Source organism: Erpetoichthys calabaricus, chromosome 2 (assembly GCF_900747795.2).
Source record: "Erpetoichthys calabaricus chromosome 2, fErpCal1.3, whole genome shotgun sequence".
In the NCBI taxonomy this organism is placed as follows: domain Eukaryota; kingdom Metazoa; phylum Chordata; class Cladistia; order Polypteriformes; family Polypteridae; genus Erpetoichthys; species Erpetoichthys calabaricus.
In genome coordinates, this window is record NC_041395.2 from 327552453 (window position 1) to 327570767 (window position 18315).

At 40.7% G+C, this 18315-nt stretch overlaps 2 protein-coding genes across 4 annotated transcripts in view; one reads left to right on the forward strand and one right to left on the reverse strand.

Annotated features, from left to right (window-relative positions):
- Positions 1-18315, reverse strand: part of slc18a2 (solute carrier family 18 member 2) — a 215651-nt gene that overhangs the window by 36679 nt on the left and 160657 nt on the right. The window lies entirely within an intron of this gene.
- On the forward strand, positions 11424-13464 carry LOC127526762 (sterile alpha motif domain-containing protein 3-like). Its single transcript, XM_051923504.1, has 2 exons — positions 11424-12373; positions 13181-13464. Exons 1-2 carry the CDS (start codon positions 11429-11431, stop codon positions 13349-13351), a joined length of 1116 nt encoding a protein of 371 aa, XP_051779464.1. The 5' UTR covers positions 11424-11428; the 3' UTR covers positions 13352-13464.

Consider the following 18315-nt stretch of genomic DNA (forward strand, 5'->3'; position numbering starts at 1 on the left):
AAACGTTTGTGACACTTTATTATGTCAGTCGCTACAGTATCAAAAAAAAAAGATAGTAAAGATCTCATTAGCACAAACAAAAGGTGATTAATCATCAGAGCCAGGTGTAATTGAAAAAATAGCAGGACAAAGCAAGGTCGTCCAACAACTGTTAAAGCAACGACAAGTTTAATTTCAAAGAATACACAATTCGGTCAGGTGTATATTTATGATGACAGAGAAGCGATGCAAATTTTAACAGGCGACAAGTAAGGTGATGTATATATTCCACGAATAACATTACACACCAAAGGAGATCGTGATATGCCATTCGTATTAAAATGTTTACAGTTTACCGTGAGAATAGCTTTTGCTACGACAATTAACAAATCAAAGGGACAACCATTAGAAAACTTCGGATTATTTATTAGAGAAACAGAAACAATATTCACTCACGGGCGATTATACATTGCGTTGTCACAATGTATTTCCAAAAACGGATTCAAAATTCAATGCGATCTTGAAGAAAAGGTAATTCCATATATTGTTTTTAATAAACCTTTAAAGTAAAAAGTGCAACTAATGAAACTGAAACAATTCCAAAGAAAAGCTTTTAAAATTGTACATCCGATTAACCAAACAGCGGCATGGTGGTGCAGTGGGTAGCGCTGCTGCCTCGCAGTTAGGAGACCTGGGTTTGCTTCCCTGGTCCTCCCTGCGTGGAGTGTGCATGTTCTCCCCGTGTCTGCTTGGCTTTCCTCTGGGTGCTTCTTCCCACAGTCCAAAAACATGCAGGTTGGGTGGATTGACGATTCTAAATTGTCCCTAGTGTGTGCTTGGTGTGTGTGCGAGCCCAGCCATGGGCTCGCACCCTGCCCGGGGTTTGTTTCCTGCCTTGCGCCCTGAGTTGGCTGGGATTGGCTCCAGTAGACTCCAGTGACCCTGGATATTGCAGGTTGGATGATGGATGAATTAACCAAACACAGGGGTTGGCGAGCAAAGTGAGCAGGGGGCAGAGCCCCCTAGTATAAATATATATATATTTTAAAACTAGCAGCTGCCCCACCAACTGAACCCTGTGAAGCACCACTCTTAACATCAGTCAATTCTGATGAAATTCCTTACACCATCACCCTCTGCTTCTTCTGTGTGAGCCAATTCTGCACCCATCTACAAACATCACCCTGAACTCCCACTTCTTTTAGTCTGATACCCAACAATATGTATAGTCTTCCTGTCACTCTCGAAATAAACTGTGTTGTATTTTTATTCCTGTTTTTTCTTATTCTTATTCAGAAATTTGTGTTTCATGTATTAATCTATAATACGTTGTGAGTCACATTATTTTGTTTCTAGTGTTATTAATTTGTTACTTTTCTGTGCAGTTATTTCTTTTGTACACATTCAACTATTTATAAGCATGGGAAAGGTGCTAGATGAATAAAATGCATTATTATGATCATCATTGTGCATACTAATCTAAAATATGGAATATATACAGTTTAATTCATATCATCAAACAATAATAAACATCGAAAGGCAAACACCTTTTACATGTCGAGTGGCATCTTTAAATTTTCCCAGTACCTGTGTGGTTGTGCAATACGTTGTGCTAGTGCCCCTTATAGATGGCCTTTCTTCTTTGCAGACAGTATTGCTGGGATGGAACCCATGCATTCAGTCTCTCTCTTTCTCTCTCTCTATTATATATATAAAATCTAATGTCTGTTTGTCTGTCAGTATGTCTGTTCGCTTTTCACGGATTTAGATCAGGTTTTTTTCAATAATTTGTTTGAACATTCCGGTTGATTTTGCGACTTCTCTCATCGCGTTAAGAATCATAGTTCACTTGCAGGAGCGATATATGTAGTAGTAGTAGTAGTAGTAGTAGAGCTTTATTGTCATCCTAACAATATACTTACAGTACATAGTGGGACGAAATATCGTCCTCCAGAGTAAAAAGGTGCAGTACACAAGATATATATATATATATATATATATATATATATATATATATAACTAAAAAAACATATACAGTATTACGTAGTATTATTTATTCCAGAGAGTGTGTGGAGTAAAGAGTCCAGTGTGGAGGAGGGCAGCATGGTGTTCAGGAGCCGGACTGCTTGGGGAAAGAAACTATTGCACAATCTCGCAGACCTGCTCCTGATGCTGCAGAGTCGTCTTCCAGATGGAAGAGGAGTAAACAGTTGGTGGGAGGGGTGGTGGGGGTCAGCCATGATGCTAGTGGCTTTATGAAGGCAGCGTGAGGTATAGATCTCCTGCAGGCTGGGTAGAGAGCTGCCAATGATGCACTCAGCAGTCCGCACAATCCTCTGAAGGGCTTTGCGGTCGGAGGCATGGCAGTTTCCATACCAGACTGTAATACAGCTGGTCCGGACGCTCTCTATGGTGCCTCTGTAGAAGGTGGTAAGTATGGGTTTAGGGAGGTGCACCTTCTTCAGTCGTCGCAGGAAGTAAAGACGCTGCTGGGCTCTTTTTGTTAGATAGTTGGTGTTTTTGGTCCAGGACAGGTCCTCTGTGATATGAACACCTAGGAACTTGGTGCTCTTCACTCTCTCTACTGTGACGCCATCAATGTTGAGTGGGAGATGGACAGCCTTTGTCTTCCTGAAGTCAACAATCAACTCTTTTGTCTTTTCAACATTAAGAGACAGATTATTGTCTTTACACCAAAGTGCCAACCGTTCCACCTCTTCTCTGTACGCCGCATCATCGTCGTTCTCAATGAGTCCCACTACTGTAGTGTCATTGGCGAACTTGATAATGTGGTTTGTGTCAGAGTTGGAGGTGCAATCATGGGTCAACAGCGTGAAGAGTAGCGGGCTCAACACACAACCCTGGGGGGCACCTGTGCTCAGTGTGATGGTGTTAGATCTTTTATTCCCAATCTGTACTGTTTGAGGTCTTTCAGTGAGAAAGTCCAGAATCCAGTTGCAGGTGGAGGTGTTGAGTCCGAGCAGATCCAGCTTACTGATCGCACTAATCTGAGACAGAGGCTGTGGGTTGAGGGGTGGAGTCGGCCTACCGGTGTGTTTTGGAGTGTACTTTGCCTCCGCTTAGCTAGAGAAACCTTTTCGTTTATTGATCTTTAAAGTTTGTCCTGTTTCACTACTACTCAGATGGAGCCACGGGGAAGGCTAGTATTGAATAAAGTCTAGAGCCTCAGACGCCACTGCCAACCTAAGCAACGCTTGGTGCTCAGCAACTCTGGGTGGAGTGCCAGACAATCGCCAAACAGGTTAAGCTGTTTTGTGTTTTCTATTAAAATTAAATGATGTACTTTAATTCCTTCTTGATTATTATGGAGCTGGAAAGGGGCAATGCAATGCATGCTGGGTGGATGTCCAAGTATAACTTTTCCTGATAAATTTACACATGCACAAGCCCAGTTTAGAGCTGTCGGTTACCTTAACTAACCAGCACATCTTCTGGGATGTGGGAGTGAAAACTGGAGAAACAAAAGAAAACCCAGTGGACTCCTGGGAGAACATTCAGATTACACACAGACAGCGGGCAGACCCAGGATCTGAAGCCAGGATTACAATGTAACCCTGCAGCTCCTCGATTCATGTAGGACCGAAGCTTCTGGAAAGTCAAACTCTGTTAACAGTTGTGCTTGGACATATAGACACAAAATGACCCCCAGGCACTTGATGACTAAAGACATTTGGTACATTCTGGTTTGCTTATTGCTCATACATTTATATAAGGACAGACAGACAGACAGACAGATAGATAGATAGATACCAAGGGGAAATTCACATACTCCAGCAGCACCTTACTGATACAAAAAACAATATTAAAGATTGATAATAATGCAGGTAAAAACAGACAATAACTTTATATAATGTTAACGTTTACCCTTGTATTGTAATCTGTAGATGTAGTAATAAAGTGTGCTTTCAATCACCTGAAGTAACTGCACTTCTATTTATATTCTCGTATTTATATCTTATACATTTTTTTTTAAAACGAGTTCCTCAAAGCGCAATGTTAAGCGTTGCAGTAATAAATATTATGGTAGCGGCTGGTTGGCTGTTTTGGCGGGTAGGCGGGTCCATAGACAAGATTGACAGCACAAGATTGGCAGGCAGACTAAGGAAGACGAAGGAAGGTGGGCGGAGTCTAAGTGCAACGGGAGTTAAATAGGACCCGGCGCAAGGTTGAAGGTTTTTCTTCTGCGGGATTGAGGTGTACAGTAAATAAAGGAAGGTGAGACCTATTGGTTAAGACATTAAAGAGTTTTATCAGGCGTTTTATGCGTCCTAAAAATAACAAGGAAGGTTTAGCTTGTAACTGGAGTTGTTGTTTTGTTTGTTCGAAATAAAACGCATCCTTAAGTCACTGTGTGTGTCGTCCCGTTGGTCATTACAATGTTGTGGCGATCTCAGCAGGACGAAGAAGTGGAGTCCAGAAACTGTTTAGTTTTAACAATTTCAAATTAACAGGTGTAAAGAGATATTAAATAGGACCTATTTTTCAGCTAGCTATAAGCCCTCTGGAACTTTCTGTTAGACGCCCGGCTCCTACTCTCACCGTTTCCACGTCGCCCCCAGCACCCCATCGACATGTTCCTCAGTCTTTACTGAAGCACTCAGCTCGTATTTTTATCGTCTTGCTCAAGGTACCGACCACCCCTTTTCCAGAACGTGACGGTCTTCTTCATGATTGCATGTAGGGCGAAGACTGCTGGATGATTTAGGAATGTACCAGAAAAAGTGAACAAATGATGGGCCAACAGATGGGGGGAAAAAACAGTGAAGTGGCAAAGACTTGAAAACGTTTTACGGAAGTCAATGAATAAATATTGTTGTTTCCTTATATATGCACTCATAAAAACAACAGTTTTAATGGGATTAATGGGATCTTACGATTCTTTACTGGGTTATGTGGTTCCTTGTAGAACCTTAGCTTGACAAAGCAGCATTTCTTTCTGGGAAGGGTTCTCTGCATAAAAAAAATCATTGTGCCTTTTTGTTATTTCAACTTGAAAAAGATGTGATTTGCCAAGGCAACTTCAATTATTATATTTTTGTAGTCCAAACTTATAAAAAAAATTACCAAAATAGAACTGTAAAAGGTGAACAAACAAGAAATATACACATGTTCAGTACAAGTGTACAATCTGATTACCTCAACTTGTTTCAAATGATATTTCCCAGAAGTCCTGACGAGGACAGGCACCCGTGCGCCTTAGTCAGTGTTTGGACATGTTGAAAGGACAAAGAGATGTAAACAGTGGGAAATTATCATAAGTGAGAAACTAATCAACTTGAGGTTTATTTGGCCGAAAACCTGAGTATATTGTGTATTTAATTTTTTAACTTGGATGAATTAAGCGTCTCTACAGTAACTTTTATTTATTTTTTTTGATTAAGCAATTTGCTTAGTCGTTTGAAATGGCGGAAGAGTCTTTTTGCTTTGCGCCCTCCCATACCAAATCGTGTATCGGGGAGGAACGAAAACTTTAGATTTAGATTTTGATGGATCTCAGCGTTTTAGGGTCCCTTGATACAAATAAACATCGATATCTCAATGATGGATGTGTGTGTGTCTGTCTGTGTGTATCACAGTTTCTTGAGGATGGTCTAGAGCAGTGTTTCCCAACCTTGGTCCTGTGGCCCCCCCTGTTGCTGCAGGTTTTTGTTCCAACCACCTTCTGTTTTTAATTGGGCTAATTAAGTGATGTGTTATTTCCCAAGTTCTGTGTTTTGGGAACAATATAGAAATTAGAAAACTAAGTTTGATAATATATATATATATATATATATATATATATATATATATATATATATATATATATATATATATATTTGCAGTTAGAGATCCACAAAGGGAGAAAAAATGAATCACGTATCATAAAATAGTTTTTATTCCTGAGCTTTCAACCCCTATCAGGGGTCTTCATCAGAGGATAATGCTTAGACTTACCGATTACACCCAAAATTTGGATACGCTATGTAGACGACACATTCGTCATATTAAGAAAGAACCAGCTGAATGAGTTCTTCAATCATATTAACACAATATTCCCTGCAATCCAGTTCACAATGGAAAAAGAAAACAATCGACACATTAATTTCCTGGACATTTACATCAAAAGAAATAGTGACGCCACCCTGACCACAAGTGTTTACCGCAAACAATGCCACGCAGACAAGATTCTACACTTCGCCAGTAACCACCCGGTATCTCATAAACGGAGCTGCGTGAAAACCCTATTTAAACGAGTCCACACGCATTGTAATACCAAGGAAACAAAAATTAACGAGAGACGCTATCTGTTTCAACTTTTCACCTCGAACGGATACTCAGAATCATTCATTAATCGGAGTCTACACAGCAGGCGCCAAAGGAATCAGCATACAATCGACGTAAATCAGAACCCCCACCCCACCTGGCCTTCACTCCCGTATCACCATAATGTGTCAGAAGGCACGGCACGCACCCTGACCAAGTGGGGCAACAAAAATAGCACATAAACCCACCAACAATCTGCGCACGGTCCTGTTTAATGCTAAAAACAAGAAATCGACAGCCGAAACACGAAACGCAGTTTATAGTATTCCATGCAATTCTTGCTCAGCTGTATACATAGGACAAACGTCAAAAAAAAAAAATCTCAACACGTGTACAGGAACATCACAACGCTGTCAGAAAAAAGGACGCACTATCTTTGATATATACACATACTAAATCGACAGGACACACATTCAACTGGGACAACGTTAAAGTAAAATTTAAGGCCAGTACAAAAAGCGCCAGAGAGTTGGCCGAGTCTTGGCTATCAGATGAAAACGCCATCAACAGACACTTGGCATAAACCCAGCATATGCCAACTTAAGAAGGACATATGCACTTTAATTAAATGATACACCCCCACCCCCCCCCCCCTTTGATCAAACTGACTTAGTCACCATAACCAACCCCCCATCCCATCCCCCCCAATACTGAATGTGTTGCTATATATTGCCTTTGATTCTTGTAAGTCTAAGCATTATCCTCTGATGAAGACCCCTGATAGGGGTTGAAAGCTCAGGAATAAAAACTATTTTATGATACGTGATTCGTTTTTTCTCCCTTTGTGGATCTCTAACTGCAAATATGCAAACCGTATCACAGACCTTCTCTTCCATATATATATATATATATATATATATATATATATATATATATATATATATATATATATATATTAAAATGTACCAAGCAGTTATATGGGAATAGTGTATTTTTTTCTTTTTAACAATATTTTCATCTTGATTTTCATTCAACTTTTCTAGGTGTTCTAATTGTTTAATTAATCCATTATTTACTAATTAGTGGGTCTGATGCTAAAGTACTTGCAGCCTTTGATTATTCCGTGTTGTTTGCCAGTGTGTCTGCTCTGCTCGTTTTTAATTGTCATTAATAAGATACAACGAAGGGGAAAACTGCACAGAGAAAGGGCAAAATATAATGAAATCAACAAAAGAGAGAGTTAAGCATTTAAATCCATAGCAAAAGCAGAAATATTTCTAAATGTCTTATAAATGTAAAAATATCCTGCTGTGCTTTTCTGAATGTAGAATAAAAGAAAAATAATACCAGCTAATTAAATGAGATCAGGTGTTGTCACTGATTAGGAATCTTGTTGGAACAAAAATCTGCAGTCACTGGGGGTCCCCAGGACCGAGGTTGGGAAACACTGGGAAATACCAAACTTGAAACTTAAGCCTGTTATGAGAGGGCGATGTACTGATTAGTTTTAGAGCTAAATCATGCAAAAGAAAGAGGCACTGTTGAGGAACCCTCAAATACTATAATTCTGCAATTAATTATGAATTCTTCTCATCAATTGCTATCGTAATGACCTATTTTATGATCAGAAAGGCCAGCATCAGAGCAGTAAATAATTACTGAAGTGTTATAAAACAGTTTGGGTAACTTGGTTTCTAGGGTGCAAAGCCCAACTAACAAACGTTTCCATAATGTAAATCAGTAATTCCTGAACTTGGTCTTTGGGAACTCCTGGGGCTGCAGGTTTTTGTACCAACAAACTTCTGTTTTTAATTGAACTCCTAGCCTAATTAAGTGAGCTGTTATTTCCCAGTTTCTGTGTTTTGGGGTCAATGAAGAAAATTACAAAAGTGTGCTAATACATTTTAATAAAATTAAGCAGTTATATATACATTATCCACATATATTTCTTTGCTTTTTATTTCTGTTCATCCCGATTTCCATTATGCCTTTCCATTAGCAACTAATTAGTGGGTCCGACGCTGAAGCAGTTCCTGAGTTTCATCATTCAGTGTTGTTCGCCCACGTCTTCCACATTTAATTCTGAAACATTGTTCTGCCTGGAGACAAAAATCACTGACCGCCGTAGTTTGCTTCTAAAGGTCTTAGATTTTAAATTATGACCTAAACATCATTTTGTAGGAGATTATCCTCAACTTATGAGGGCAATCCCAAAAGTAAGGTCTCCAAAGCGGTGGGGACGTAGAGAAACTGTTCGTACGGCTGTTGGCCACACTGTTGTGATTGGTCCTTCCTCCACTCCCAAACAAGCATGTGCGGCTTCGCTGGGATGCTCAATCTTGGCTTGGCAGCCTTTGAAAATGGAGCTCCCGTTGAACGCTACCGCCAAGTGCGAAGTTCACGCAGGAGACCATCAATTTCCGACGAGACAGTCGCGAAGGTTGAGCAAAACATGCGTAAAGATCGGCGGTTGGAACTTCATCATGCACCCACCCACCCTATAGTCCGGACTTGGCACCCAGTGACTACCACCTGTTCCCTAAGTTGAAAGAACATTTGTCCGGAAGGCGATTCTGCTCCGACGAAGAGGTGAAAGATGATGTTCAACGCTTCCTGAAGGACATGGCGGCGAGCTGGTATGACATGGGCATTCTAAATCTACCACAGCGTCTACAAAAATGCATCGACCGAAATGGCGATTATGTAGAAAAATAAATGTCTTTAACCTTTAAAATGATGTAAACATTATAGAAAATAAACGGTTGTTGGTATTTCTAAAAAAATAGGAGACCTTACTTTTGGGATTGCCCTCGTATCTGTTGCTCTGGGACTCTTGTTGATTTCTGGACAGTTAGGTTTGAGGCAAAACATAGTTTTTTCAAGAAGGGTGTTTGAGATAATAATTTCAAAAAAACATTCTCTTCCCTTTGGCAATGAGACACCAGCTGATGCTTACATACTTTCTTGACATGCCTAGTATTTACAGACCACCTGTTGAGCTTGGTAGTGTGTCTGCAATGTCTCCAGATATTTTGGACAATTCTGTGTGTTTGGCTATAGAACACAAATATGGAAAAGTGACATCTGTGTCACATGCTTCTTCAGTATGTCTACATGGAACTAAATATCTGAAAGGGATGTTTCTGTCAGTGGGCAACACAAGTGGATTACCAGAGTTTACTGGGCACAAGAATATTAATTTTAGTAAAGTGTCATTTCTCCACCATTTACAGCTTGGTTAGTGGAGTATCTTGATGGTTTTGAGGTCACTGGTCACTCCAGTGATGTTCTTGTAGCTGACCCAGAAGACCTAAATGAATAGGAGTCATAGTGGACTCTACACTATCAACTTCTCAACAGTGTTCAGAAGCCATTAAGAAGGCTAACAGAATGTTAGGTTATATAGCACTTTGATGTGTGGAGTACAAGTCCAAGGATACCAAGATAGTTGGATTGGCAGATAATTTGGAATCCATTAAATCATTACAGAAGGACTTGGGCAGGTTTGTGGCAGATGAAATTTAATGTCAGTAAATGTAGGAAGTTAAAATGTGAGGTCTGAATACACAATGGGAGGTCTGAAAATCGAGAGTCCAGCTTATGAGAAGGATTTAGGAGTCGTAGTGGACTCTAAGCTGTCGACTTCCCGACAGTGTTCAGGAGCCATTAAGAAGTCTAACAGAATGTCAGGTTATATAGCGCCTTGATATGTGGAGTACAAGTCACAGGAGGTTCTGCTCAAGCTTTATAACACACTGGTGAGGGTGAGGCCTCATCTGGAGTACTGGGTGCAGTTTTGGTCTCCAGGCTACAAAAAGGACATAGCAGCACTAGAAAAGGTCCAGAGAAGAGCAACTAGGCTGAGTCCAGGGCTACAGGGGATGAGTTATGAGGAAAGAATAAAAGATCTGAGCCTTTACAGTTTAACAAAAGAAGATTAAGAGGTGACATGATTGAAGTGTTTAAAATTATGAAGGGAATTAATTAGTCCAGTGGATTGAGACTGTGACTTTAAAATGTGTTCATCAAGAACACGGGGACACAGCTGGAAACTTGTTAAGGGGAAATTTCACACAAACATTAGGAAGTTTTTCTTTACACTGAGAACCACAGACAGTTAAGTTACCAAGTAGTGCGGCAGACAGGCGGACTTTAGAGACTTTCAAAACCCGACTTGATGTTATTCTGAAGAATGATTGAAGAATTAAGTGGACAGGACTAGCGAGCTTTGTTGTACTGAATGGCCTGTTCTTGTCTCGATTGTTCTCCTCTTCTAATCTGAATACACAAGTACACCTTATTAGAAGGATTTAAGAGTCATAGTGGACTCGTCGCTATCAACTGCCAGACTGTGTTCAGAAGCCTATAAGAAGACTAACAAAATGTCAGGCTATTTAGCGTCTTGATGTGTGGAGTACAAGTCACAGGAGGTTCTGCTCAAGCTTTATAACACACTGGTGAGGCCTCATCTGGAGTACTGGGTGCAGTTTTGGTCTCCAGGCTACAAAAAGGACACAGCAGGGCTAGAAAAGGTCCAGAGAAGAGCAACTAGGCTGAGTCCAGGACTGCAGGGGATGAGTTATGAGGAAAAATTAAAAGAGCTGAGCCTTTACAATTTAAGGTAAAGAAGATTAAGAGGTGACCTGACTGAAGTGTTTAAAATTATGAAGCAAATTTAGTCCAGTGGATCGAGACGGTGACTTTAAAATGAGTTCATCAAGAACACAGGGACACAGTTGGAAAGTTGTTCAGGGTAAATTTTGCACAAACATTAGGAACTGAACCATAAACACATGGAATAAGTGACCATATAGTGTGATAGACAGTAGGACTTTAGGGACTTTCAAAACTCAATGATTTTTTAGAAGAATTCAGTGGACAGGATTGGTGAGCTTTGTTGGGCTGAATGGCCTGTTCTCGTCTAGCTTGTTCTAATGTTCTAAAACAACCCATTCTCTCTCTACATAGTCAAGGGAAAGCTTTTCTTCTCTCCAGAAACGTTTTTACTACGTCAAGGTCATCACTGCCTGTGGTCATGGCTTTCTTAGTCATTTTCTTAGTAATTCATCTGTTCCATAGTATTGCAAAATGAGGAATTTAAAGGACGATAAAGTATTTCAATGTTCTATGAACTAATGCACCTTAAATGTTAATGTTATCATTCTTTTTTCCTGTAGGGCTCACAATGCTACTTCGTGTCAAACTTGCCATAGATAACATTAGAAAGATCACTTTAGAGCTTCCAGGGACTGTAAAAGAGCTTCACTCAATGTTAAAGGCAATGTTTAACTTGCAAGGAGATTTTGTTATACAATATGAAGATCCTGACTTTCATAATGAGCTCTGTAATCTTATAAACATCACCGATCTCCCAAAGGATAAAGCAACCCTCGAAATAGTTTTCAAATGCTCAGACAGCTGCTTTTCTGACTCCTCTTTGGATACTGCTAGTGGGCATTCATTAACTTCGGATGATGCATTCACTGCTCGTTTAAGATCATTGCCGGAATCATTTACAATTCCGTTTTTTTCTTACGATGTCGAGTACAGGCTCAAACAAGGAAATGAAGCCTATAAAATAGACGGGTCTGTTCTGTCATTCAGCAAGGACATGAAGATAGACATTTTAGATTGGTTGGCAAATGCAATGTACGAGTTCAAGGCCTATCCTGATGGTCAACAATATGAGAGTGTAGCTAAAGCCCTAACTGAGAAGCATCCTTGTTTGAAGGAACCTGGCTCAAAGTATGGCTGGCATCAGTGGAAATTCAGGTTAAAGTTCAAGATGGCGAATTACCGGCGAAAGCTTTCTACAGCAGGTTGTCCAGAAGTGAGCATTAATAGACTGAAAAGAAGAGATGAGCACAGCAAACTGGTCAAAAAGAAGAAGAAGGCGAAGAGATTGGAGTTAAACTTTCTACCCACTTTCCCACAAGGCAAGACAGCTGCGGTTCTCGAGGAGGAATGGAAAGCTCTAGTTGAGGAAATGTCAAAAAAGAAAATTGACTGGAATCTGGTGGACAAATTGATGTTGAGCACATTTGCATTATGGAGATGGGTTATTGTGGAGGATGCACCCCTTGTCTCTGATGTGAAAAGCAGCTGGCCAGCACTGTTTACACAAAGTCAAGTAAGACATCATTGTTATTTATACTTGGTTCAGTTGAATTTGATCAACGGAGTCATCTTAGTTCAGAGTTTACATTCAGGCTTTTTTCTGAAGTAGTAATTAATTTCAGGAGGGATAGTTTTGCGAACCTTGTGACACCTATCGTGAAATAAACAGGACATAGCAGCACTAGAAAAAGTCCAGAGAAGAGTGACTAGGCTGATTCAGGGCTACAGGGGATGAGTTATGAGGAAAGATTAAAAGAGCTGAGCCTTTAGAATTTAACAAAAGGAGATTAAGAGGAGACCTGACTGAAGTGTTTAAAATGAAGGGAATTAGTCCAGTGGATCAAGATGATGACTTTAAAAGGAGTTCATCAGGGACACAGTTGGAAGTTTGTTAAGGGTAAATTTCACACAAACAGTAGGAAGTTTTCCTTAACACAGAGAACCACAGACACTTGGAATAAGCAATTGAGTAGTGTGGTAGACAGTAGGACTTTAGTGACCTTCAAAACTCAACATGATGTTATTTTAGAAGAATTCAGTGGATGGGAATGGCGAAGTTTGTTGGGCTGAATGGTCTGTTCTCGTCCAGAATGTTCTAAAGTTCTAATAATAGGCAAAACCTCACAAGTGACACGTTTTTTTCTTACAGATACATTAAAAATAAACTGTAAAAATGTAATGCATATAATAGGTTACTTTCTAGTACTTTATGTTGAATATAAAGGTACTGTATACCAGTAAGTGTATTGAATTAAAATACAATAACCTCTGAGAAGTAGATCACAATTAATATGCTGAAGAGTGCATCTCGTCTCAACAGGTCACTGCAGAGTTCACTAGGCTGCTCTGCAAAAATCTTCAGGCATCATTCATGGAGGGACTGGATGTTTATGTACCAAGACTGTTACAAATGTATCGAGAAAATGGCGCTGGAATTCCTGAACTGAGGAGTCTTCTGCAGTGCCTTGAAAAGGAGGTACAAAGAGAATGACGTTGTTTTGTTTCTGTGATGTTATTCTTTAGAATAATCAACACGCATGCTTTGTGTTTGAAGATGTGTCTGCAGACTTAGTGGAGCCCACCATTGTAATTGTTGAAATACCTGATGTCTCACCATTTATACATCTTCTCCCTGGTAAACCACTCAAGGTTTATCAAGAAGCAGTTTGTGTCCAAGTGAGCTGAGCGACCAATGAATTGCTTTTTTTTTTTATTACGTGGTGGTTTTGTAGGTTTCCTCATCCCCCTATTCTACCTGAAATGTGGGCTGCTTTTATAATGCAAACATTAAGCATAGCCATTTTCGTATTTCTGTATGGGCATTCAATGTTTAGATATGCATTGTGTTCAGACTCCAGTACAAACATGTGGGGTCAGCAGCAGTGTACCTGAGGTAGTACCGTGTTGGCTGTGGATCAACACCAGACTTCGGAGTCCATTACTAAGAGGGGGACAATCCTCAGGTCTAGCTGCTGTTTTAGTAAACAGCAAAATAAATGTACAGTGGAACCTTGGATTGCAAGTAACTTGGTTTGCGAGTGTTTTGCAAGACGAGCTAAAATTTTTAATAAATTTTGACTTGATAAACGAGCGAGGTCTTGCAATATGAGTAGTCCATATACGCTTTGTCTGCCGAGTGATCACAACTGAGCTGATGGTTGTTCTCTCTCTCACTGTGGGATTGTGGGTAATCGTCTCCCATTCTCGGGCTCAGTCGGCGTGCCTCACTCGTATAGTCAACATCCATACGAGCGTATACGGTTTACTATAGCATTGTGACCATGTGTGTGTGTGTTGTAATGTGTGAGTCTCTGTCTTGCACCCCAAAACATGAAGCTGAGTCTCAGTACTTTAGCGACACCAGCTTTATTCAGCTTGAAACAGGAAGAGTGCGGTTATTTATTATAGCGGGATCTGCCACTCTCTTACACAGAGACACAGCAGTCAGGCAGGGTCGGGGCCAAGTAATACCGTGCCCTGTGCATTAATAATGTTCCTTGTTCCTTGTATCCCCCATCAATGGCAGGCGCTTATAGCATGTCCGCGATCTTTTCGGATCGCTTTTACGGCAAACTGCTACAGCGCTGGGAGCCTGCGGTTGCTTCGGGACGCTCTTCCGCGTGTCGTCCCGTTGGGTGGAATCCCACAAGGGTTTAGAAACTCACTCACACCAACCATGATTCTTTTCAAAGGTAAAGTGCAGCTTAATTTGTTTTAAGTACAGTATTTTTAATTTATATTTTGTATTAATCATTTTTATATGAATAGTTTTGGGTTGTGGAACGAATCATCTGAGTTTCCATTATTTCTTATGGGGAAATTCACTTTGATATACGAGTGCTTTGGATTGCGAGCACATTTCCGGAATGAATTATGCTCACAAACCGAGGTTCCACTGTAATACCAAGTTTAAATAATTTGCAGCTAGTCTTGCTTTGGCCTCCTGCTTCTCCTCTGTTTGCTCAGATGACTGTCTGTTGCCCGGTAGCAGCAGTGCACCAGCAATGAATGTCTTGCTCTCTGTCCATTAATGACTTGCAGCTACATATTCCTCTCAATTTAAAGAGACTCAGCACAGGGAAAAAGTATGTCCTCTTGCAAACTTGTTAAAAAATGATTCAAATCGTTAAGTTCCATTAGATAAAAATGAGTGACATTGTTTTTATTGTAAATGTTAACCTCTTAGTGTCTAAAAGGCTTGAAATATGTGTAACATACAGTATATTCAAAATAATAATGATGAACGGTAAACGTTGGAATGTATATGAAACATAACTGAATTTGACACAACACTGAAATGTTTCTGTTTTAAGGTACTTTGTGCTCTTCCATGCAACACTCGTACATTGAGTTGCTGCCCCACGATCTAAATCTTCAAGGGAGACCACCACCTTCAGCTCATTTTATTTTTAGATTTGATGTTCATAGATTGTAAATATATGTGCGTGACACCATGTGAGGGTCATAATCTGTTCTTGCTGTAAGTCATTTCCCAATTACAGTACATAGATAATACAGAAGAGCTGATACTTGTTATTCATTGTGCACGCAGCTTTTGCTGATTGTCAAATTAATTCAACAGTCACCAAAGCATATAAAATACCTAGTCAGAGGCTGGACAATATTCATAAAGAATGTCTCAACGCAGCACAAACTTCACAGTAGAGCACAGGTGCTACATAATACGTAGCATGAGACATCTCATGTCAGAAATGGAGAATATTTGCAAAAATCCCTCCACAGCAGTCCAAAGGAATACATTATGTAGAAAACTAGCGGCATCTTTTAATACACACTTTCTGAACCGGCAGTCAAGTGACTTTTTAATTAGAAACACCAACTCTGCATCTTTTTTACAGAAGATTAATGGTTGTAAATGAATATCGATCCATAGTGTTCTGTTTCTTACATTATTCAATACAGGTGCATCTCAGTAAATTAGAATACAGTAATCCCTCCTCCATCGTGGGGGTTGCGTTCCAGATCCACCCGCGAAATAAGAAAATCCGCGAAGTAGAAACCATATGTTTATATGGTTATTTTTATATTGTCATGCTTGGGTCACAGATTTGCGCAGAAACACAGGAGGTTGTAGAGAGACAGGAACGTTATTCAAACACTGCAAACAAACATTTGTCTCTTTTTCAAAAGTTTAACTCTGCTCCATGACAAGACAGAGATGACAGTTCCGTCTCACAATTAAAAGAATGCAAACATATTTTCCTCTTCAAAGGAGTGCGTGTCAGGAGCACAGAATGTCACATAGATAGAGAAAACAATCTCTAGCAAACAAATCAATAGGGCTGTTTGGCTTAAGTATGCGAAGCACCGCGACACAAAGCTGTTGAAGGCGGCAGCTCACACCCCCTCCGTCAGGAGCAGGGAGAGAGAGAGAGAGAGACAGAGACAGAGTTTGTTTTTCAAGCAAAAATCAATACGTGCCCTTCGAGCTTTTAAGTATGCGAAGCACCGTGCATGTCGTTTCAGGAAGCAGCTGCACAAAAGATAGAAACGTGAAGATAATCTTTCAGCATTTTTAGACGAGCATCCGTATCGTCTAGGTGCGCGAACAGCCCTGCTCAATCCCCCTACGTCAGGATCAGAGAAAGTCAGCAAGAGAAAGAGAAAAGTAAGCTGGGTAGCTTCACAGCCATCTGCCAATAGCGTCCCTTGTATGAAATCAACTGGGCAAACCAACTGAGGAAGCATGTACCAGAAATTAAAAGACCCATTGTCCGCAGAAACCCACGAAGCAGCGAAAAATCCGCGATATATATTTAAATATGCTTACATATAAAATCCGCGATGGAGTGAAGCCGCGAAAGGCGAAGCGCGATATAGCGAGGGATTACTGTATCATCGAAAAGTTAATTTAATTCAGTAACTCAATTCAAAAAGTGAAACTCATATAGATTTATTACACACAGTGATATATTTCAAGTGTTTATTTCTTTTCATGGGCGGCGCAGTGGGTAGCGCTGCTGCCTCACAGTTGGAAGACCTGGGGACCTGGGTTCGCTTCCCGGGTCCTCCCTGCGTGGAGTTTGCATGTTCTCCCCGTGTCTGCGTGGGTTTCCTCCGGGCGCTCCGGTTTCCTCCCACAGTCGAGAGACATGCAGGTTAGGTGGATTGGCGATTCTAAATTAGCCCTAGTGTGTGCTTGGTGTGTGTGTCCTGCGGTGGATTGGCACCCTGCCCAGGATTGGTTCCTGCCTTGTGCCCTGTGTTGGCTGGGATTCATTTCATTTCATTTTGCTGATTATGGCCTACAGCTAAAAAAAAAAAAAAAAAAAAACGAAAATTTAGTATCTCAGAAAATGTGAATGTTTTGAAAAAGTTCAATATTGTAGACTCCTGGTGTCACACTCCACTTAGCGAATTAACCCAAAACAACTGCAAGGGGGTCCTGAGCCTTTAAATGGTCTCTCAGTCTGGTTCAGTAGGCCACACAATCATGGGGAAGACTGCTGACTCATTGCTAAAGAAGATGGCTGTTCACAGAGTGCTGTATCCAAGCATATTAATGGAAAGTTGAGTGGAAGGAAAAAATGGGGAAGAAAAAGGTGCACAAGCAACAGGGATAACCGCACCCTTGAGAGGATTGTGAAGCACAGCCCATTCAAGAATTTGGGGGAGACTCACAAGGAGTGGACTACGGCTGGAGTCAGTGCTTTAACAGTCACCGCACACAGACGTGTGTAAGGGATGTGGGCTAAAACTGTCACAGCATTCCTTGTGTCAAGCCACTCTTGAACCAGAGACCATGTCAGAAGCGTCTTACTTGGGCTAAGGAGAAAACGGACTGGACTGTTGCTCAGTGGTCCAAAGTCCTCTTTTCAGATGAAGGATCAAGGTCCTAGAGTTGGGAGGAAGAGCGGAGAGGCACAGAATTCAAGTTGCTTGAGGTCCAGTTTGAAGCTTCCACAGTCAGTGATTATTTGGGGAGCCATGTCATCTGCTGGTGTTGGTCCACTGTGTTTTATTAAGTCCAAAGTCAGCTCAGCCGTCTATCAGGAGATTCATGCTTCCCTCTGCTGACAAGCTTTATGGAGATGCTGATTTCATTTTCCAGCAGGACTTGGCACCTGCCCACACTACCAAAAGTACCAATACCATAGTATCACTGTGCTTGATTGGCCAGCAAACTCGCCTGACCTAAACCCCATATTGTCAAGAGGAAGATGAGAGACACCAGAGCCAACAATGCAGACGAGCTGAAGGCCGCGATCAAAGCATCCTGGGCTTCCATATCACCTTAGCAGTGCCACAGGCTGGTCACCTCCATGCCACGCCACATTGATGCAGTAATTCATGGAAAAGGAGCCCTGACCAAGTACTAAGTGCATACATGGACAGACTTTTCAGCAGGCTAACATTTCTGTATTAAAAATCTTTCTCGATGTTTTATATTATTTGAAATTGGAAAAAATCTAATTCTCAGTTAGAGGATCTGTA

Excerpts from the sequence above, each read along its gene's own strand:
- LOC127526762 (XM_051923504.1), top strand. The coding sequence starts at position 11,429 with ATGCTACTTCGTGTCAAACTTGCCATAGATAACATTAGAAAGATCACT. Across the intron at positions 12,374-13,180 it reads CACTGTTTACACAAAGTCAA|GTCACTGCAGAGTTCACTAG; the intron begins GTAAGACATCAT and ends TCGTCTCAACAG.